General features: G+C 35.4%; 1 protein-coding gene across 2 annotated transcripts in view; it reads left to right on the top strand.

Moving 5' to 3' along the window:
• Nucleotides 1-23388, top strand: part of LOC103024486 (putative adhesion G protein-coupled receptor E4P) — a 37420-nt gene extending 14032 nt beyond the window's left edge. Inside the window, exons 2-17 of one of the 2 annotated variants that reach the window (XM_049469640.1) lie at nt 6012-6107; nt 6275-6418; nt 6543-6665; nt 8182-8307; nt 9430-9561; nt 11612-11649; nt 11840-11935; nt 12969-13122; nt 13221-13531; nt 14419-14595; nt 15323-15517; nt 16451-16668; nt 17059-17217; nt 18695-18866; nt 20881-20976; nt 21792-23388. In XM_049469640.1, coding sequence (XP_049325597.1) covers nt 6012-6107; nt 6275-6418; nt 6543-6665; nt 8182-8307; nt 9430-9561; nt 11612-11649; nt 11840-11935; nt 12969-13122; nt 13221-13531; nt 14419-14595; nt 15323-15517; nt 16451-16668; nt 17059-17217; nt 18695-18866; nt 20881-20976; nt 21792-21836 — 2282 coding nt within the window. In that variant the 3' untranslated portion in view covers nt 21837-23388. The remainder of the gene's footprint in view (nt 1-6011; nt 6108-6274; nt 6419-6542; nt 6666-8181; nt 8308-9429; nt 9562-11611; nt 11650-11839; nt 11936-12968; nt 13123-13220; nt 13532-14418; nt 14596-15322; nt 15518-16450; nt 16669-17058; nt 17218-18694; nt 18867-20880; nt 20977-21791) is intronic. The other variant, XM_022674469.2, reaches the window with a different exon arrangement.
• The last annotated feature ends 791 nt before the right edge of the window (nt 23389-24179 follow it).

Raw genomic sequence — 24179 nt, 5'->3', positions numbered from 1 at the left:
TTTTAATGGGTTAACGATAAATAAAGATAAGAGACTTGAAAATGTGATAAACCTTTCTATTCTTGAAATATACCAGCATCACTTGGATGGGCCATATATATATATATACATATATATATATGTGTGTGTGTGTGTGTGTACAAACACGCTACATGTCTAATTTCAAAACTTCCCCTATCCCTATATATATATTTAATCTTGAAACTGGACATGTCATGTTTTTGTACAGATGATGAATGTCCAGCTCTTTCTTTTTTTGTCATTGTCATACGTCATTGACCACAGTGCATGGGTATGTGTGTGTGTGTGTGTGTGTTAAAAGCATTTAGAAACAGTCGAATGCGTCAGTTCTGAGAAACAGGCTGACCGGTATGAATTTAGCCTGACCACTCGCTCAGCCAACACAAGCTCCCACATTCCACCTTATAATAACAGCATGGGAACTAACCCAACATCACACCTCCTTTACTCTACTGTTCACACACTGTTAAAAATCTGTTCTAAACTAAAGAGCCTAAACACTAAACGTTCTAAATTGTGTTAAATAAAAAAAATGTAAAAAAAATACTGGTTACAACATTACAGCACACTAGCACCACTGTCCTGGACACAATATGAGATAAAGGGACCGAATTTAGTGATTTAAGGCGAGATTGCGGAATGTGAAGCTTGATTTAGGGCGCGTCAATGTGTCTTTGCTATCAGAATGATGGGGAAAGTACTACTTGTGCAGGTCCAAACATGCAAAAGGTATGAACTAATTCTCTTAATTAATCATAGATGTGCTTAATTTTAGGCAAAAGTGTTTCACTTTTCAATCCCTTTAAAAGCCCGATGGGCTTGGACTTTGGCACATTGGTATCTTAACAGTGCAACAATTTTGTACGTCTTATGTTGGTACAATCCATTACTTTTGTTAATTATATTTATGTCTGTTTATCTATTTATTTACTTCTTTATTTTGTATGTTACTCTTTGTTTTATCTGCTTAATTTTCTTGTCCCAGATAATCTTGCTCTTTGGGTGAAAGTGAATTGTGAAATGACTTGTTTTGTTCTGTGCTGAAAAATTATATCAGTTGGAAATTCTGCCATGAAAGACAGCAACACATGTGCAGGATGTTCTGCACATATCACTGAGCTGTTAGTGTTCCTTGGATCACTACTAGGGGTGACCGACTGTCACTGTATGAGATGCTCCATAGATCATCAATCACACCGGCAGTTTACACTGCGAACTCTTCAGTCCAGGTCAAATGCAGGATTGAAGAGTTCATCATAAACACTCCATATTCCAGAAACAGAACCGGGATTTGTCCATAAAGGTGATACAGTTTCAGTCCACAGTTCATGACTCATGGATTTCCTAGATGGTGGACAGTTTACCAGAACAACCATCTTGCTTCTCTTAGTCTCAAAGTCTGTCAACTTGGCAAAATGTCTTTAAACGATTTGTAGAGGCATGTCTAGCTTTCAACAATCTCTCCCCAAGAGGTGCAATACCTATAGCCTCTGAGAGTCTTTTTACAGGTATTTTTATCTCTTGTGTGATAAGGCATAATCAGATCAAATCTGTAATTGTTTACATATGTCTTTGTCAATCAATAAATATAAATAATACCTTTAATCTAAGATTTATTTGCAAAATGATGTTGAAAGCCCTATATATACTGGACATAACTGTAATATTCAACTGTAGCATTTTGAATGGGATCACAAGCAAGCCCTGACATTTCTGTACTTTGAACTGTATTTCGTAAAATGAAACAAAAACTAAATGTAATTGACTACAGTGTGTTTTAGGGTAAAGTTTAAGGGGAGTTTTTTGAGATTTCTTCAGGGGGGGTAGTTGGGCATGTTAATGACTCAAGAGCTCTTTGTCGGCAGGTTTACGGCACGCCAGGCCCTAGGGGCTTGTAGAAGCAGATTGATTTTCCTATTCTAAAAAAGTAGAAGCTATTTCCTCTCCTTTTGCTTTTGGTTGCTGTTGATGTTTTCAGAGAAATGCTTCTTTATAGATGCAGCTGTGGCCTAACACTTAGAGAAGTGGTCTTGGGACCAGAGGCAATAAATCCATAGTTGACCATGGAGGTTCTACAGATTCCGTATGGATCCTGCACCACATTTACCCGCATATGTTACAAGGCCAGTTATGCTCTCTCAGGGCTCCGGCAGCTGATGGCAAGCTACATGAACAAGATTCGAACCAGCGATCTCCTAATCATAGTGGCAGCAAATGAAGGTTATAGTGTGTGGCTGATGGATGGGAAGCCTAGATGTGGTCAATCTGTCAAAACGACCATCGTATTTCTCTCAGTCCAATGATAAGCCCCCTTTCAAAAGGCCCTTTTTAGCGATCTATAGCGCATCGGTCAATTACATTCACATTTGCTTAGCTGGATTTAGGGTGTTTCAGTGTATGTCTGGTATCGTGAAGACACAAAAAATACACCTGCCGTGTCTCGAAACACACAAAGAAGCACAATGTGGAGTACGTGTTTCTAATAAAGTGGCCAGTGCAAAAGTACAGCATGTCCTCAGTCAGTCAGGAGTAGAGTTTAGCAAAGCGAGAAAAACATGTAACAAACATGGTTCTGAGGAGAGGAAGGAAGTTCACTGTGGTCTGCTTTCGTTCTGCATTTTGGCGCCAGAGACAGGAATGAGTGTACATGTGGGGGGATTTGAATATATGTACAAGTTCAGGTGTGAAGTTCTGAACTGTGTGTGTGTGTGTGTGTGTGTGATATTAATGTGCAAAAGTTCACAATACTCAAAGGTTTGTGGATAAACACCAGCCTACACAGAGAAACAGCAAAACTGCAAACAGAGACACTTTTTACCCATGTAGTGTTCAATCTCTGGTGGAAAAAAATTAAATAAAAATAAAAAACAAATATTTTAAGGAGTGACATATATAAACTAGTAAAAACACATAAAAGTTCATCATCACAGATTTAATTTGTCAACACAAAATTAATGTTTTGGTAGCAAATTGTACTTAAGTGCAGTTTTATTGCAGAAATATTGGCTCCTTTCGCAGAAATTACAGGCTGAATTATCTACTGTTTTTCTCCCTGGTTCTCCGGTAATTTTAGTCCTGTCCGTACGCACATCTCTGAGTTTCGTCTCCCTGCATTTATTAAAATAGCTATTTGTCCACTGCCCAAGCCGTAATTACATTTTGGACATGCATTTTCACAGAGATTCACGTTAAAAACACAACAGCGAGTGGAAATGGAGGAGCTACTGAATTCGATGTCATGTGCCTAAAAACTCACTGCTCCTTCTGTTTTTTTTTTTATTCCAGTCCAGATGCAGGAGTTTTATCACTGAGTAAAAGTGTGAAATATTTTACACAGACGTCCCCCTGGGAAACTAATCCTATCCGGATAGGGTTTAAGCATACAAAGTACATCACCAGTTTTCAAAATTAGCACAGTCAAATATAGTATACTTTTTCCAAAGTATACTGAAATACAGATTAAGCAGATACAATGTAATTATAGGTAGAAAAAGTATACTGTAATTATTCCACATATAGGTCAAGTACACTATAATATATTATTATATTTAAATATATGACTTTATCACAAGGGATTAGAACAAGTTTCCTCATAAATTGGCCAGTGCATGGACATAGAAGTTCCTAATGTAGTGGCTAGTGAATAGAAGCACAAGGTAGAGCACAGTAATGAAATTAAAGCATTTGATAGTCCCTGGTGAGCATTATCCATCCGTCCATTATCTCCTTACCCACTGTTTTCTTGGTCAGGGTTGTGGTCGGTCTGGAACTTACCAGGAATCACTGAGATAATCACTGATTAGCATTCCGATCACAGGACTTGCTGTAATCTGAGTATAGATACAGTCATAACAGTAAAAAACATCCTTTCTCATCCAAGCCTGAACCTGTGACTTTTTGTTCTTATTTTGATCTAAAATTGCTTAAAATAAGGTGCTAATTCTAAGTAAGACTGATTAGGATCATTATTCCTAATATATGCAAAATAAGCTTACACTTACAGTTCTTAGTAAGACAAAAAATCTTGTTTTCTTTTTGTGAAATTGGGTTTTTATTATTTGATTTTATTATTTTTTTAAATCTTAAAATATATTGATTATATAGTATACTTATAGAATTTGTATGTAGGCTATGTTCCTCATAACCCACCACGCAAATACAAAAGAGCAGATAGATATACAGTAGATAACATTTACCCTCCTTACAGTTTGGTTAAAGTTCATTTGCTTATAGAGAGCTGTATCAGTGTGGGTGGATGCCTTTCCCCCAGTGTCTGCAGATGAAATCGCAATCATTTAGCATGCATGCTTATTTATTTATTTATTTATTTATTTATATTGATGCTATTGCCAAATAGTTTCTTGCCAAATTTCTGCTGAAACTGTCGATTCACTCTTTTTTTGGCTTTTAGGCCTTTGGAATTAATGCTTGACAAATGGCCAAATAATAATTTTAGTGTCCCCTGTTGTTAGAGTTTTGTTTTTTTAGATTCTTATGCATGCTGTCTATAGGCATGTAGGCAGGATATTATTCACTTCATTTGTCTTAATATGATTTTAAAGTCTCCTATCAGTTAATGTTACTAAAACTCTGAGTTCCAAGAAAATGCATTTCTGACAGTCCCAAAATAAAAACAACGACTTTGTTACATGATTCTTCTGTCTGCAGATGGTAGAGTTTTGCTTTGAAATACAAAGGACATATAAACATTTCAAATTGTTGAATTTGTGAGTTGAAATACCATAATAAACTTTAAATATACATTTGCTGTAGCATTTAACTGCCTAGTAAATACTTAACTTAACTCTGCCGCATTTTGCCCAGAAACATCTGGTATTTGGGATTGAGTTGGTGGAAGATCAGGATCCAAGTCTTTAACCCAGGTCTTTTCTCAAAGCTGCTTGTTTAGGGCAGCAATCTCTGGCTGCCCCCTTGTGGCATTCAATTTATCATTAACCAAACAGAAGGACATAACAGTACGTGACTGAGGGGCCAAGTATTTTTTTTACCAGTCTCACCATGTATAAACACTTGAATGTAATTTATAAAACATTACACAAGTATATGGAGTAGATTTTGGGCAGAATGTTTTACACAATAAATTAAATCTGCAATCAGAATTATTTGCTAAAAAATACAGTTAATCCAGAATAAAACATACACTAAGTACATAAGGTTAATTCCTTTACTAGCAATTTTTTTATATATATTTCTGGATGGCCAGCTGGTCTTGAGACAGATTTTTAGCAGGGTTTTAAGAATCAAAGAAAGGAGTATGTTGCAAATTCAAAGCAGAAAAGTATGTACCAAATCTGTATTTGTTACTTTATTATTCTTTGGAGTTTTTTTTTTTATAATTTGTGTTTGGATTTTTTTCAGTATTTGCTTTCATATTTGTGTTTTTGTGGATTGTCTGTGATTTTTGTAGATTTTGCTTCTGGAATGTCTCATGTGCTTCTGCTCTATGTTTTGCTTCTATATGTAAATAATCTGCATTTGTGATTGCAACAACTACAACTCTTTCCCCATTTCCCCATTTTACATGCATTTAAAGGCATTTCCGGCGCCGACGCGAGTGGCTGCCTGTTCCAGTAGCTCTATCCAGTAGATCTATCTATCTATCTATCTATCTATCTATCTATCTATCTATCTATCTATCTATCTATCTATCTATCTATCTATCTATCTATCTATCTATCTATCTATCTATCTATCTATCTATCTATCTATCTATCTATCTATCTATCTATCTATCTATCTATCATTTGTACTGTACACTCAAAAACAACAAAACGCACAGCATTTTATTCATTTATTAAAACCTTTTCACTTCATCTCTTCTACATAAACTTTAATCGCACTGGACATTCTTATGTGGCTCTATAGCACCACCTAGTGTTTGAGCGGGAATTGCATTCATCTGATCAAAAGACAGATGAGTGACAGGACAGGATGGACAGTGACCATATTTCATCTTTTCCATTTTTTAGGCTCCTTGCTCATCCTCCTACCGGCATTTCTTAATGTGGCTGATGGTGCACCGCAGTGTAAACTTGGACATCGGGCAGTGAAGGGCAGTTGCGTAGGTAAGACTGCCTATCTATCTATCTATCTATCTATCTATCTATCTATCTATCTATCTATCTATCTATCTATCTATCTATCTATCTATCTATCTATCTATCTATCTATCTATCTATCTATCTATCTAGTCACCACCCCATCTTTTCCTCTTTCTCTCTATCTCTCTCAGATGATGATGAGTGTGTGGTAAATCCATGTGGAGAACATTCACTGTGCCACAACACAGAGGGAAGCTACTACTGCACCTGCCAACAGGGGTTCCATAGTCGATCTGGTGCCCAGAACTTTACTGCCACCAAAGACCAGTGTAAAGGTGAGAAAAGAGAACTGAGGAACTCCCACAGGACTCCCTACCAGTGACTCTTCTAAACCATCTGTAATTAAACCGTTACATCTGCTTTATTAACAGTGCCGCTCATTTCTTCCTCTTCCTTCAGATATAAACGAGTGTATGACCAGCAGTCCATGTTCAGAGAACTCGTACTGTTCTAACACCCTCGGCTCATTCGCCTGTACCTGTTCACCTGGGTTCCAGAAACAGTCAGGATCTAAGTGTACAGGTAAGATAATTTCTTTTAGACCTTCATTTTGGAATATATGTTTGTGATGTTTGGAACATAAGAAAGTATTTTTTTAGCTTTGGGAATGTTAAAACTACCTATGGTTGTGGCTACCAGAATCCCATACACTGTATTTTAATATCTTGCCTGGACTAAAAAGTTCGACATGTAAAGTTACACAGTGGCTATTACAACATTAGGGTGTCAATTTTATTTCTGGTTATGGAAAATAAATAATGTTTATTGTATGGTGGTTATGGAAATTTCTTATTTTAATGTTCAGTGTTTTTGTAGCCATTAAACATTTTGATTCCAAACGTTTAAACAAACAAAACAAACAAACAAAAAAAAACAGATTTAGTCAAAAGAGGATTTAAAAGCTTGGAACAAAAATTCCAAACCACTAAAAATCCTAAATTTAGTTTTAATATGTTGGAACAAAGATTCCACACATACACACCAAATTCCATAAAAATTGAACATAAATGTTATTTATTGTTGATTGTTTTTGTGGCTGCTGTTTTTTGTTCTGGTTATTTGTGGCTGTTGGTATATAACACTATTATTATTATTATTATTATTATTATTATTATTATTATTATTATTATTATTATTATTATTAATAGTAGTAGTAGTAGTAGTGCTATCAGTAGATAGGAATATTTGTACACTGTCTGGATTTTGTTTTGGAAGTTTTGGAATTGTTTATTTTTATTAGTTGCATTTGTCAGTTGGAATATTGGGATCTTTGCACTGGCTTATGTTATTTATGAATATATTGGGAATATATCTGCTTTAGTTTTTTCATCCTTAAAGCTGATGTCTGTAAGTTTTGTGATTTGGGGGATTTAGTGCCTCTCTGGTGAGAATGTGTAATGTGCACCGTGCATGCGGAAGAATCATTTTAAACTGGGCGGGTGTGATGCAGTGTCCTTTCAAAGCGGATGAATCCGATTCCAGGTTATGTTCAGTCAGAGAGAGAGAGAGAAAGAGAGAGAGAGAGAGAGCGAGAAAGAGAGAGAGGGAGCGAGAAAGAGAGAGCGCTCAGTCAGAAACTTCACTCCTTCTTTTCTTTGGTTTTACTATGAGTGAATGAGCTACTGAGCTCTGAGTTTCCTCTTCTGAAGTCTCCATTGCTCCACCAGCCGCTCGCATTCAGTAAAACTGAGCCGGATCCTCTTTTAGAGGCTGTACGTGAGACGTAAGTACATAAAGACGCCTGATGTGGCCAGAAGAAGAACTCCTGTGAAAAGCGCCCCGACACCCCAGTTTTTTTAGAATGAATACAGTATATTATTAGGATTAGCAGGGATGGTGGTTTCAGCACACTGGTAGCATTAAACATTATATTTTATCCATAATCTTCTCCACTCAGAAATGCTTCTGCTTTCAGTTTAGAAATTAAATCATACGGACTGACACTATAAATGTCCCATAATCTGATCACTCACGCGCTTGCTAACAGCCATGTGTTCTAACCAGTGTGTGTGTGTGTGTGTGTGTGTGTTCACTGCAGACATTGATGAGTGTGTGTCCCTTCGCTGTGGTTTATATGGCTCATGCAGTAACACACCCGGCAGCTTCAACTGCACTTGCCGTGAGGGGTTTAAAAACCTGGGGAACAGCAGTACCCCCTGTAAAGGTGAGGACCAATAGAATGACAGATCCGCAGCGCTGACCACTGAGCTTTGCTTATTAGCCATGCTAACTCCAACATGCTAACCTGCACACCCAGCCTTAACCCACAATTTTAATTCTATTTATTTTATACCACCTCTTTTGTGTCGCACAGCACCTTTATCAGCATTTACTCTGAATTAACATGTTATTACACAAACAGAGGAATTATATGCTTCACTTTAAAGAAATTATTCTACATCCTATACCGTTTTCTTCTTCAGTATTTTAAGTGGTTAAAAAAAAAAGTTTTAATATTTAGTAAAAAAACATTATTTTTTGTTAAACAAAGCAGAATATGTTTTATATTTAAGATTCCTCAAAGTAGCTCCTCTTGTTTAGATGATCAGTTTTGAACATCTCTGCTGGATTTCCTCAGTCAGTTTTATGAGGTAGAGTCACCTGGAATTCAGGCTTTCAGTTAACAGCTGTGCTGAACTCATCAAGAGTTAATTACTTGAATTTCTTGTCTCTTAATAAAGTGTTTGAGAGCATCAGTTAAAGTAAAGTAGTGAAGAGGTAGAGTTACAGGTATACAGTGAATAGTGAATATTTGAGTAATGTTCTAATCCAGATTATGAGAAACAACAAACTACTCAACTAAATAAAGATAAAAATACTGGTAACACTTTATAATAACTTTCATTAATATAATATTAACTAATGATTAATAACTTATTTTTCACATTTTTGAAACTAAAAAGTTGCGATCACATTTGTAAATCCTAATAAATGCAATTGATAAACATTTGCCCAGTTTAAAATTCAAATTTACGACCGATTTAATAATATTTAAATTCTGATGAACTACTGCTTTGTTCACATCTACTGATCATTAGTTAAAAATATATTAATAAAAGTATTATTAAGTGTTACTAATACACACTATAAGAAACAATTAAGGTCAGTCAATCCGCAAAAAAATAATAATTCCTCATAGAATTTTTTACAAAATTCATACTTTTTATTCCAAACCTTTCAACAAATGTTTCAAACATACTAACACAAATTCCGAAATTTCAATGCATCACAAGAAATAAAAGTAGAAATAAAAATGGATTAAGCTGATATTTTTATTTGTTCTCAGATATTGATGAATGTGACAAAATGGAACATATATGTGGAGAAAACGGGAGCTGCAGGAATTCACCTGGAAGCTACAGTTGTGAATGCAACCCTGGATACAGTAACTATGGAAACAAAAAGACCAAATGTACAGGTAAGAGAATCAGAACACCTGGTCAGAGACTTAACCAATCAGAAACGAACATGTGTAATTCTGGTCCTTAATTATATATTATGACGGTACCACCTTAAAATAAGACTACCTTTATAAAGGGTGTATAAATGGTTAACAATAAGTCTATTATTGTTAACTAATTAGGTTGTAAATGACTTACCGTATTTTTCGGACTATAAGGCGCACTTAAAAACTTTTAATTTTCACAAAAATTGACAGTGCGTCTTATAATACGGTGCGCCTTTTGTATGGATTTTACTCGTCAGGTTGTAAGGAGCAGTAAACACACACTCCGTGCAGCGTTATACAGAGTTTCAGTGCTATACAGAGTCCAGAGCCGTGCAGCTCCGAGGCTGAGCAGCAATAGCATTAGCTAGATGCTAACCGCTAAGCTAGCTAGCTTATTCACTGAGATCAGTATTATCTAAATTTTACTCGTCAGGTTGTAAGGAGCAGTAAACACACACTCCGTGCAGCGTTATACAGAGTTTCAGTGCTATACAGAGTCCAGAGCCGTGCAGCTCCGAGGCTGGAGCAGCAATAGCATTAGCTAGATGCTAACCGCTAAGCTAGCTAGCTTATTCACTGAGATCAGTATTATCTAAATTTTACTCGTCAGGTTGTAAGGAGCAGTAAACACACACTCCGTGCAGCGTTATAGAGAGTTTCAGTGCTATACAGAGTCCAGAGCCGTGCAGCTCCGAGGCTGGAGCAGCAAATAGCATTAGCTAGCTTATTCACTGTTCAGAGATCAGTATTATCTAAATTTTACCCGTCAGGTGTAAGGAGCAGTAAACACACACTCCGTGCAGAGCCGTGCCGCTCCGAGGCTGGAGCAGCAATAGCATTAGCTAGATGCTAACCGCTTAGCTAGCTAGCTTTTTCACTGTTCAGAGATCAGTATTTTCTAAATTTAGCACTTTTAATACTGCTGGAGCAGTATTATTAGAGTTAGATGCTAATCGCTAAGCGTTCACCGTTCAGAGGTGAGTTATCGGCCTGTAAGTCTGTGCTGCTTTGCCTGGCTAGCATTAGCTAGATGCTAAGCGCTAACTCTCTCAGAGGTGAGTTTTATCAGCCTGTAATCTGCTTGTTTACCGTGTTAAAACAAGCTACGGGGGACGAATCGCTAGCTAATATCTCACTGTCTTACCAGAACACGCAGGATTACTCAGTGTAACGCTGTCGTTTAAGTTTGGGTTAACTTTACTAGTTTAGGTGACTAGCTAGCGTGCTAGCGGATAGCTATGCTAACGCTGGTGCAGCAAGCCTTAGTGGACATCTGGAAATCTAAGCTTACTGTAAATAAACTGAAGCACGTTACTCACCCAAATAAACAGTTTTCAGGAGAGGAATCTGTGTAGATTAATATCCAGCACTCGTTTGACTTTGAAAGAGCTAGATTTGTATACTGAGACGCTCCACCGGCAAGCGACCACCCCCGGTGGGGGAAGGGAAACATGGCGCCACCCCTGTTCACTTTGATATAGGCACCCTTTCTAGTGTCACTTAACGCGCCTTATAATGCGATGCGCCCTATGTATGGAAAAATAGCAGAAAATAGGCGTTCTTTGATAGTGCGTCTTATAATACGGTGCGCCTTATAGTCCGAAAAATACGGTAAAATGAATTTAAGGCCATTAATAATCAGTTATAACACATACGTAGAAAGGGCAACCATGTCCTGTTGTTTGCCAAATAGTGAACCCACAGCCGTCTATATTGTTGCCCTTTCTACGTATGTGTTATAACTGATTATTAATGGCCTTAAATTAATTTTTAAGGCATTTACAACCTAATTGGTAACCATTAATAAACTTATTGTAAACCCTTTATAAACCCTTTATAAAGGTAGTCTTATTTTAAAGTGGTACCATTATGACTTTATTATTATGTTCTTTATTTTAGATCTTAAACAGCAGAAATCTGTTATTATATCACTAGATAATGCCAGTGAATGTATTAAAATCTCAAATAATGAATCTTAATGTTATTTAGTTGTAATAACAAAACTTTATGTGTGTTACAGAGCTGAAGTGTGAAAGTGGCACAACAAAACCCAAACAGGTAAACAGTGTTTATTTAATGTGTTCAGTATTTAATCGCATATCACATTATTACACCTGATATATGCAATATATATATATATATATATATATATATATATATATATATATATATATATATATATATATATATATATATATATATATAAACAACTCATATTACTAACTCCGCCCCCTCCTCCACCTCTCAGGCTGTAATGGGTGATTTAATGAATCTGTTCATGTCGAGCTGTCAATCACTGAGTCAGCCAAAAGAACAGCATCGCTCAGGAGAAGCTTTACTGAAGGTAAGCTCCAGTTTTTTACTGATTAATTGTCTCCAAAACAAAGAAACAAAGACATTTACATGTGCATCTATAAGCAAACAGGTATAATTTTTACTTAAAGTGAACATCAACATTTTGAATGTTTCAACAAAGGCTACAAGCTTTGATCTCATTTTGATTACATTTAAACAGAAATCTTGTCCAAAATTCGGATCAGATATTTAAAAATGTTTGATTAAAGAATCAAACTGATAAACAAAGACTTCTTATTCCAAACATACTAAAAAAATCCAAACTTTGATTTTAAGTCTTTAAACTGAAGTTCTCAATTGTTGTAACAAAGTTTCCAAACTTTTATTTTAAATGTTTAAAAAAGATTCTGAGCATACATTTAAAAATTACAGTAATTAAGGTTATTGCAAATGTTTGTACAGAAGCACCAAATGTTTGAAAGATTCTTCCAACTGTATAAACAAAAGAAACATTTCAACAAAGATAACAAATATATTTAAAAATTAAAATTTTAACTTTTCAACAAACATTCCAAACTTACTGACAACAATTATAAACATTCATTGCAAGCAAATGCTCTAAGCCTTCTGAAAAATGTTCCAAATATACAAACTAGAATTTTACACTTTGCAAACAGATGCCCCAAACATTTGAAAAAATATTCAAAACATACAAAAATAATAATAATAATAATAATAATTTAAACAGAAATTCTCAATCTTAGAACAAAGTTTCCAAAGTTGTATTTTACATTTGAAAAAAAAAGGTTTTGAGGTTACATACAATTTTTTTTTTTTGTAGAAAATTTGCCTTTGCAACAATATTAAAACATTTAAACATATTTTGCCAGTTTTTAAACAAGGAATGAAAATCTTCCAAAAAAATGTTAAAAGATTCTAAACTTTAACTGCAAATGCTTAAACGAAAATAACCTAAATTCTGTATGTTTGATCATATACTTTTAAATATTTTGTTTTTTAAAGTGGAATTTAATGCATGCTCACTGAAGTAACTCTGCTTTGTCTGTGGCTGGATTGTTTAGCAACTGCTGAACGTGAGTGGTGAGGTTGTATCCAGTGAGGATTTCAGGGACAGTTCTACACTGACTGAGTTTCTGGGGGCAATGGAGAAAACCCTCCGGCTGGTCGGACCCCAGCTCGAGCAACCCATGACCAAAGTAGACAGTGATAACTCCGGTACGGTGATCCACTGTTACTGTAGTATAGTGATGATTTACACTGAGGTGTAGTTTAATTATGAATTGATGTGTTTTTATTGTGATTATTCCACACAGAGGCGTGGCTTGCAGTGAACAAAGATCCGAATCGGCCCAATGGCAGCGTGATCCTGAACACTGATGACGTTCACCTGAACGTCAGCTGGAAGACGGCCTGTGGGGAGGAATATCCAGGTTTTGCTTACGTGGCTCTAGTCAGTTATAAAGGTCTGAACTCCACAAGCACGTCGGTTCTGGAGAATCCGGATCCTAAAGGCAGGAATTCCAGCTCTTGCCAGCTCAACTCCAGAGTGGTGACGGCTCTCGTCAGTAACCCTCAGACCCAAAACCTTCCTGAACCCGTTACCCTCACCTTCAAACACCTGCAGGTAAATATATATGCTGACGCTAACACATCCTGTACTCACCCTGTACTCATAATTCAATAAAAAATATATTTATAATTTCCCCTTTAATGTTTTAAGGCATTATTCACTCTGGAGTAAGATAGCAGAACATAGATACAGTGTTTACTGCAAATTAATTACGAAATATTTCAGCTGATTTAGAGTAAGTTTTTGCATAAATAAATCTATATCCACTAAAAAAGCACTGTAAAATGATTACTAATAATATATTACTGTAAAAGGAGCTAGCCATACACTGTAAATGAACAGTAAAAAACTGTCAACAGAGATACTGCAAAGTTAATGCACTGCAATTCTCAGTTAGCCCGAGGTTAAACTTTACGATAAGGGAAATGGTAACTTGCTCTTATGGCCTACAACACCATGACCAGCTCTGGAAAAAAAATAAGTGACCCCTTCAGTTTCATTGTTGTTTTATTCTATAAACTACAGACAAAATTTCTCCCAAATTCCGAATAAAAATATTGTCATTTAGAGCATTTATTTGCAGAAACAAAAAAGATGCAGAGCTTTCAGACCTCAAATAATGCAAATAAAATAAGTTCATATTTATAAAGTTTTAAGAGTTCAGAAATCAATATTTGGTGAAATAACCCTGGTTTTTAATCTCATTTATTTTCATGCATCTTGGCATCATGTTCTCCTCCACCAGTCTTACACACTGCTTTTGGATAACTTTATGCTGCTTTACTCCTGGTGCAAAAATTCAAGCAGTTCAGTTTGGTGGTTTGATGGTTTGTGATCATCCATCTTCCTCTTGATTATATTCCAGAGGTTTTTTATTTGGTTAAATCAAAGAAACTCATCATTTTTATTTTTATTATTTTCTTTTATCTCTCTCTTTCCAGGAGGGGGCGGTGTCTGAGCAAATGAACTACAGCTGTGTGTACTGGGATGAGTCTCACGGTGGAGGGGTGTGGTCTGGGCGGGGCTGCGTGAAGGCAGAGTTTAATTCCACACATGCTACCTGCTCCTGGTCTCACCTGAGCAGCTTTGCGGTATTAATGGCGCTCTATCCAATCCAGGTACGGCTTCTGTATTTTTTTAATACATGTTGAAATATAGACTTGTTATACTCCTGATTGTACAGGAGTTGGACAATGAAACTGAAAGACCTGTCATCATTTTAGTGTGGGAGGTTTCATGGCTAAATTGGAGCAGCCTGGTGTTTAATCTTCATTAATTGCACATTATTGCACCAGTAAGAGCAGAGTGTGAAGGTTCAATTAGCAGGGTAAGAGCACAGTTCTGCTCTAAATATTGCAATGCACACAACATTATGGGAGACATACCAGAGTTCAAAAGAGGACAAATTGTTGGTGAACGTCTTGCTGGAGCATCTGTGACCAAGACAGCAAGTCTTTGTGATGCATCAAGAGCCACGGTATCCAGGGTAATGTCAGCATACCACCAAGAAGGACCAACCGCATCCAACAGGATTAACTGTGGACGCTGTAAGAGGAAGCTGTCTGAAAGGGATGTTCGGGTGCTAACCCGGATTGTATCCAAAAAACATAAAACCACGGCTGATCAAATCACGCAGAATTCAATGTGCACCTCAACTCTCCTGTTTCCACCAGAACTGTCCGTCACCACAATCAATTATTGTGCTCTAAAACCAGGTGTTTCACTTTCATTCTCCAACACCTGTATATGTTGTGCTAGAATTTGATCTATGGTAGAGTGTGTACTGTGATATATTCTGATTGTGTTGTGTTATATAGTGGGTATATTACTCTTGTTTATGTGCAGGATACGTTTGAGCTGGTCCTGATCACCCGGATCGGTCTCTCTCTCTCACTGGTGTGTTTGCTGGTGTGTATCCTGACTTTCTCGCTCTGCCGCTCCATTAAAAACACCCGTACCACTATCCACCTCCACCTGTGCATCTGCCTCTTCATCGCCGACTTCCTCTTCCTCTTCTTCATCTCCAGCACCAGAGACAGGGTGAGTTCTAAAGCTGCACCCATTGATGACATACATCTAGTTTAGTCCTTGTAGTAAAGAAATACTGCCAAAAAATAGGGGTTCTATCTTATATCCTGCACAAGACATGTCAAGATGCTGATTGCTTAAACCCAACCAACAGACTACTTTCAAGCCTTCTACTTAAGTCGTTAAAATAGCAACAGAGCTTCTGAATATATCTAATTATATCTGAATATATCTGGAAATGAGGTGTGTTCAGGTACATTTCTGGAGTTTTGCTTGTTTATCTTGGTAACAGAAAACACAGGAGCTCCACTGACTGAATACAACCTAGACAGACGCAAACAGTCAGACGTTCATCGCTATCTCAGCAGTTCCCTGTGCCCCTGTGCCCAAAGTCAGAGCTGACCTGGCTCTTAAAGGGAATGATGAGCAAGTGACGCTCTGATTAGTTTATTTAACAATACACCCAACATTTCGAGCCATGCAAGGTGTACTTTTCCTGTCGTTACGATAGCAAAGACACACTGACACGCCCTAAATTAAATTGCACAGTGCACTGTTGCCGATCCCCTAAAGATCAATAAAATGTAGTGCTTTTCTATTAATATGGAAATGGCACCATTCTGGTTCGCAAACTGAATTTTGAACCGCATTGCTTTGTTTTTTTGCCAACAAAAATAGGTTTTAGAACCAGGAGCATTAGTTTGCAGTGGGAATCGTTATAAGCATACTAGGTTCTTTCAGTGCGCCCTCTGTTTATGACGTATGGTATGAAGTTTTGACAGTTCCTCTAAAACTGGTGAAAATTTAGGCTGGTTCACTAAAAAGCACCACGGTTCTTATAGGCCCGAATGGAACTGGTCCAAGAACCAGAGTTCTTTTGGTGGAAAAGCGCCAATAAAGCCCAATGACTTTTAATTTCTCTTTATTTTCTTTATTTTTTATCAGGTGGGATGCGGGATAGTCGCCGGTCTGCTTCACTTCTTCTTCCTCTCGGCGTTCTGCTGGATGTTGTTGGAAGGGGTCCAGCTGTATCGGATGGTGGTCAAAGTTTTCCACACCACGCTTCACCCCCTTCAAATGGTTGCCGCGGGATACGGAGTGCCATTGGCCATCGTCATCATTTCCGCCATCGCTTACCCTATGGGATACGGAACGGACCGACAGTAAGTGAGAAAAAGAGAAAGACAAGAAAAACTGTTTTAAAATTAACTTAAAATCAACTTTAAAGCCATAAAATGGTAGTAGCACCTAGAAGCAATCAACTGACAGAATGTTGGATGTTGCGTAACACATGAAATCTCAATGAAAGGCTCAATAAATATTATCAAAAAGAGAAAAAGGGGTTCTTTGATAAGCTTTGAGAAGCTCCATTCAAACCTTATATCACCAAACACCAAACAGCAATGGAGGCGAATGAAAGATACTTTTATAGGCAATGAAGTGTATATAGATTCCCTTTTTGATCATGTTGAAAAATATCTTAATTAATCTGTGGTTAATAAACATTCTGTAACACTTTTATGTAAACTCTTTCTCTGTTTGTGTGTTTTAAGCTGCTGGCTCTCTCTAAAAGAAGATTTTATCTGGAGCTTCTACGCCCCCGTCTGCATCGTCATCATGATCAACAGCTTCTTCTTCGTCATCACTGTCTGGAAACTGGCGGGAAAATTCTCCAGCCTTAACCCAGATCTGTCCAAGCTCAAAAAACTCAGGTTAGATACAATACAGATATACAGTACCAGTAAACGTTTGGACGTTTATTATTTTAAAATGTTCTGTATTGTAGATTAAAACTAAAATCATCCAAACATTTTCTCAGTCAGTTTTATGAGGTAGAGTCACCTGGAATTCAGGCTTTCAGTTAACAGCTGTGCTGAACTCATCAAGAGTTAATTACTTGAATTTCTTGTCTCTTAATAAAGTGTTTGAGAGCATCAGTTAAAGTAAAGTAGTGAAGAGGTAGAGTTACAGGTATACAGTTAATAGTGAATATTTGAGTAATGTTCGAATCCAGGTTATGAGAAGCAACAACTACTCAACTAAATAAAGATAAAAAAATACTTTAGGAAAAATGAAGGTCAGTCAATCTCTAAATAAGAATTTCAAAAAGTTTCAAAGTATCCTCAAGTACAGTCACCGCAACGACCATCAAAAACATTACAATGACGAAACTGGCACTCATCAGAATCAGCACAGGAAAGAAAAAGAAGAGCAAGAGTTCCCTCTGTTGTACAGGATACGTTCATAGGGTTACCAGCCTCAGAAACCACAAAATCCTAATGTACTTTATCAACTAAATTAATGATCTTTGGTCCAGAGCTTCCAAAGTCAATATAGCATTTTTTTTATACGGCTATATATCCCTACATTTACTAATGTGAGGAATTGTACTTTTTACCAGAAGACTCATATGCACCAAACATGTGAAAGAAAAATAAATTGTTGTAGACAAATTCTAGTATCTTTTATTGCAGTCATAGCAAAGACCATCTAAAATGTTATATTGATGAAGGAACTGGCACTAATTTATAGTCTCATAGATCACTTCACTATTGAAGGATAATATATATTTTATACAGCACTGGAAAAAATGAAGAGACCATTTTAGTTTCTGAATCAGTTTCTCTGATTTTGCTATTTATAGGTTTATGTTTGAGTAAAATGAACATTGTTATTTTATTCTATAAACTACAGACAACATTTCTCCCAAATTACAAATAAAAATATTCTCATTTAGAGCATTTATTTACAGAAAATGAGAAATGACTGAAATAACAAAAAAGATGCAGAGCTTTCAGACCTCAAATAATGCAAAGAAAACAAGTTCATATTCATAAAGTTTTAAGAGTTCAGAAATAATCAATATTTGGTGGAATAACCCTGGTTGGTTTTTAATCACTGTTTTTTTCATGCATCTTGGCATCATGTTCTCCTCCACCAGTCTTACACACTGCTTTTGGATAACTTTATGCTGCTTTACTCCTGGTGCAAAAATTCAAGCAGTTCAGTTTGGTGGTTTGATGGTTTGTGATCATCCATCTTCCTCTTGATTAAATTCAATTTGGTAAAATCAAAGAAACTCATCATTTTTAGTTGGTCTCTTTATTTTTTTCCAGTGAGAATGATGTTTAATAGTATGATATGATAATGAAATGATAATTAATATGCTGATTATCTGTGTGTGTTTAGGATGTTCGTGGTGACAGCCGTGGCTCAGCTGTGTGTGTTGGGGGGGATGTGGGTGTTCGGCTGTTTCCTGTTTCAGGAGCAGGGCACTGTGGTTATGCTCTACCTGTTCACCATCCTCAACAGCCTGCAGGGGGCGCTCATCTTCATCATGCACTGCTTAATGAGCAAATCAGTGAGTTTCCCCATCATATACTGCTTCATTTCCTGCATTAATACATTTAAAATGTACATAATTTTAAAATAAAAACCTGGTTTAGCATAAAAAGGGTTGTTTTTACAATTTCTCCAAATATTAACAGTAACAATATATGGAGTCAAAAAAGGGTCATAAAGATTTTGAGTTTGTAAAACAGAAGTCACAAATGTACTGAAACTTGTAACTGCGTTTAAACAACTGCATGCACGAAAATCCAAATCCACAAATTAACTGGAATGTGCAAACTTGAAACAGAAAGTAATATTAATAATAATTCAAATGTACAAATGTGATTTTTTTTTTTTAATTATATATAAATATATATTTTTTAATTTGTAAATCCAATCTCTTGAATGTGTGAATCAGTACTGCTCAAATGGCTTAAGCTGGGTCAGACCAAAAATCACATGGAATTTGTGAGGTTGTAAATGTGACAGTGGGTGTTTTTCACTGTGGAGCTAAAAATCCTCTCATTCATCTTCTCTGCTGCGTGTGAAGCTCTAGCTGCAGTTGCGAATTTTGACCCTGTTTTGACGCCTGATTGATGAACCAATAGGAAAGCTTTATCCGGACCAATCAGATTATGGGGTTTGTTTAACCAATCAGAACAATGGGTGGGTCTCTGCAGCTCAGAGTACTGGGCGTGTCGAAAGGTGGTCGTCTATTGGTCTATTGGAGCTGGTAGAGTTATGAATATTATTGTTTTATTAAACTCCTTCCTCAGTGTAAATTGATCCACTGGGGGGCGCATGGTGGCCGACCCCAAAATGGCGGTCACACTTTCGACACGCCCACACCTTTCCACACGCCCAGTACTCTGACCTGCAGAGACCCACCCATTGTTCTGATTGGTTAAACAAACCCCGTAATCTGATTGGTCCAGATAAAGCTTTCCTATTGGTTCATCAATCAGGCGTCAAAACAGGGTCAAAATTCGCAACTGCAGCTAGAGCTTCACACGCAGCAGAGAAGATGAATGAGAGGATTTTTAGCTCCACAGTGAAAAACACCCACTGTCACATTTACAACCTCACAAATTCAATGTGATTTTTGGTCTGACCCAGCTTAAGCCATTTGAGCAGTACTGATTCACACATTCAAGAGATTGGATTTACAAATAAAAAAAATATATATTTATATATAATTAAAATATTTTTTTCACATTTGTACATTTGAATTATTATTAATATTACTTTCTGTTTCAAGTTTGCACATTCCAGTTAATTTGTGGATTTGGATTTTCGTGCATGCAGTTGTTTAAACGCAGTTACAAGTTTCAGTACATTTGTGACTTCTGTTTTACAAACTCAAAATCTTTATGACCCTTTTTTGACTCCATAACAATATAGTGGTATAAAAGCTTAAGTCTGGTAAAGTGAATGAGTGCATATAGTTCTTAAAAAATTCTACTTATAATAGAAATTATTTTAAAAAATGTAAAAGTAAAATTGCAACTTTAAAAATAGAATGAATAATGTTCATTTTAAACTTAAATCAGTATTTTTTACTGAATACAAATCAAATCAAACAGTTCATGTCCTTCAAACCTTTAGCTTCTTAGTTTAAGTTCTTTATGTTTGTCTAGTTTTTTCTAGTTTTCACATCTATTTTTAACCCTTTTTTGGAAATGTTGGTTGATCGGGAGTAAAGAGAAAACAGGCAGCTTCTCCCAAGAGTCTTGTAGGAGATTTTAAACCCTCAAATTTGTTGAATGTAAATAACCTTTTTTTTACTGCAGAAAAAAATGTGGTATCACCTACACCTGTAGCCCGTAAACAGGACAAGGCGTTTTAAGGGGTTTTACCTTATTTTTAAAAAATAAAAACCTGATGTACTATAAAAGGGTTTATCTTTACAATTTATTAAAAAAATGTTTATTTATTAGTAAGCAGTAGAAACTAATCTTGTGCAAATGATAAGTTATTATTTATTTAGGATACTCAGTTACTGTACATTAAAAGTTTGGTATTGTGTGTGTCGCCCCCTTCAGGTAAGACAGGAGTATAGCAAGCTGTGTGGTGGAATCTGTACATCACAGAAGAAGAGATACTCCGAGTTCAGCACCAACCAATCCAGCAACAGCCAGGTACCACATATTCCAACCAAATATATATATATTTATGATTTAATTCCTTTTAAGGATAACATTTCATGTTAGAACATTTTACATTTAATTTTTAAACATGAAACTTGACGCAAGTATTGAATGTTGTTTTATTTTTAATTTTACATTTGATGTATGGCTTGTTTTTAAACCTAGAAATTGTTATTTAATCAGCATACTGTTTGATGTTTGACCAATCAATTTAGAATAGACAACATAGAATTTTGGCTTTTGACAATCATGAAAGCATAGCATTTTTCTTAAGACAAATTTTTAAACATACTTTTTTTTTTTACTTTTTTTTATTTAGAATTTAAAGTTTGACCAACTTATAAACATAGAATCTGATGATTTTTAACAAAATTTGATTTTTAAGCATAAGCAATTTTTCATTTGATCTATTGTTTTAACATAACAGTTCACAATAATAGGGCAGTGTTTTAACACAGGTATTTTTTATGTTTTTTTTTTTTTTAAACATGACAGTTCATGTTTGATTAATATATAACTAGAGAATTTGAGATTTGAGACCAGTTTTTAAATATAGAATTGAAAATTAGACCAATTTCTAAACATAAAATCTACTGTTTGACAACTTTTTATTCATAGTATTTGACTTTAAACAGCATGTTACAATTTTTAAACATAAGCATTTGATGTATGACCAAATTTCAAACGTAGAATTTAATGTTTAACCAGTTTTTAAATACAGAATTTGATTTTTGGCAAGATTTTAAACAAAACATTTATTGTCTTACAGTTTCTAAAATGTAGAATTTGGTGTTTGTCTATTTCAGGGACCTCTGAAGAGCGCTCCAAGTACAGGAGAATCTCAGATATAACAGTTTTGTGAATGTGGAGCTTCGCAAGTGCTGCATTTCAAACCGTTTTTATTTTTTACCTGCAACACGAGGATTCAGCAAGAAAATACATCTTCTCACCTGTTTTCGCAGCAGCTAATAAGGGCTAAGACTAGTCTTCCATTCGGCCAATAGGAACAGACTAGTTCTAAAGGGCCCATATGGTAGAAAAACTGATTTCCTCAGTTGGTTCATTAGAAAGAGTTTTTAGTCGTATAAAAATATCGTTATTTTAAAAATTCTTGCATTCTTTTAAACCAATGCATTTGATGACCTCTACTCACTGTCTTAACAATAAATGGGCGGAGCTTCATCCTCTCACAGCCAATCAGAGAGGATTTATAAATGATGATTCAAAAAGGCAGCTTACACTTTATTTTCCAATATCCATAAGTTTTAAAGTTAGAAATTTTGGAATTATATAAAAACAACTATATATATATATATATATAACAATTTATTCTCTCAGAGATTTACTGTAATATCAGTCTATAGACATATAGACATATAGAGTATGATTACAGATGATCTTTTATTGTCTATCGCTTTGTTTTTCTGATCTGAGATAAGTTGTTTTTATTAAAAATACAGTTACTGTTTAGCAGTAGTTGAATTTTTAGCACATTTTTGCTGATTATTACGTGCAAACAAGATGTTTAAGGTACTTTTAACACAACAAACAGAAAACATAGAAAACCAGAGACAAGCTTTTAAGTGCTTAAAGAAATTCAAAACTTTATTTATTGTAAAAAAAAAACAAGAGTACAAATTTTTGCCTGTATTAAAAGTAAAATGTGAGCAAATCTGCAATATTTTATGGGTTGCATAAAATCTATCTACACTTTAACTGTGTTACTCTGCTAGCTATCTATAAACTATATTATTTTTAAATTCGTACAATGACTCGTGCACCTGCCTTTCTACTTTATATTCTATATTGAAGGTTAAATAAAACCCGTGAATGTGCATTTTTGCTTTTCTTTTTATTTTATGTAATACCTCTTTGTAAGTTTTGCTATGTTTTGCAAAATTCAAAGGAAGGGAAAATCCATACGAGCACAATCCAGTTCAGCTCTTCCTCAACAGATTTTATCTTTTTTTGTTTGTTTTTTTGTTACAGTGAAGATGTCCATTAGTATTTTTTTAATTTTATTTTTAGTTTTATTTCTTTAAATGTCAATATTTGTGATGATTTTATTTCGTCTGAGCACTTTCATTTTCTTTGTCTTATTGTAAAGATTTTAGCATTGTTTTAGTTGAAAAAAGTTGTTCATTCTGTAAATACAATTACATTTTTAATTGTAAAAACCATTCTGTATCATTGGGGAGATTTTATTGTTTTGTTTTGTTTAGTTTTTTTGTTTTTGTTTTATTGTTTCAGGATTTTTTTGTACTTGACTTTTAGCTTTGTTTTTGCATTTTTTTTTACTTTAGAAATATTGTCTTAAGTTTGTTCTCCCGATGATGCTCAGGGCTGAAACCCTGAATAGGTACTGTTTTCTTTCTCAGCCTTAAATAAAATAAAATAAAACAATTCTATTGTTATTGTTTTCTTTGGATGAATTTTATAATTTTATAAATGTATGAAATTCATATGCTGCTTAGTGTTATTGTTGTTATATAGTGTTCAGATCGTTTGTTGTCATAGTTACTGAGAAAACATTTATATTAGTGATTAAAACATTGATTTTAATGATATACATATTTATTTGGAAACAAGTTTGTGATTATATAATTATTAATATAATATAATATAATATAATATAATTAATGGTGTTTGTCTATTTCAGAGACCTCTTAATATAATATAACTAATATAATTAATTAATAATTAATATAATAAATATATTTTGTGTTGCTGCTACTTCATTCTTACTTTCTTATTTTATACTTTATTCATGTCTAAACTGGAGCAGCCTGGTGTTCAATCTTCATTAATTGCACGTTGCACCAGTAAGAGCAGAGTGTGAAGGTTCAATTAGCAGGGTAAGAGCACAGTTCTGCTCTAAATATTGCAATGCACACAACATTATGGGAGACATACCAGAGTTCAAAAGAGGACAAATTTTTGGTGCACGTCTTGCTGGAGCATCTGTGACCAAGACAGCAAGTCTTTGTGATGCATCAAGAGCCACGGTATCCAGGGTAATGTCAGCATACCACCAAGAAGGACCAACCACATCCAACAGGATTAACTGTGGATGCTGTAAGAGGAAGCTGTCTGAAAGGGATGTTCGGGTGCTAACCCGGATTGTATCCAAAAAACATAAAACCACGGCTGCCCAAATAAATAATTTAAATAAACACAATAAATTAAAATAAACC

This window comes from Astyanax mexicanus, chromosome 21 (assembly GCF_023375975.1).
Source record: "Astyanax mexicanus isolate ESR-SI-001 chromosome 21, AstMex3_surface, whole genome shotgun sequence".
Taxonomy (NCBI): domain Eukaryota; kingdom Metazoa; phylum Chordata; class Actinopteri; order Characiformes; family Acestrorhamphidae; genus Astyanax; species Astyanax mexicanus.
This window is presented reverse-complemented; position numbering and strand designations above follow the sequence as displayed.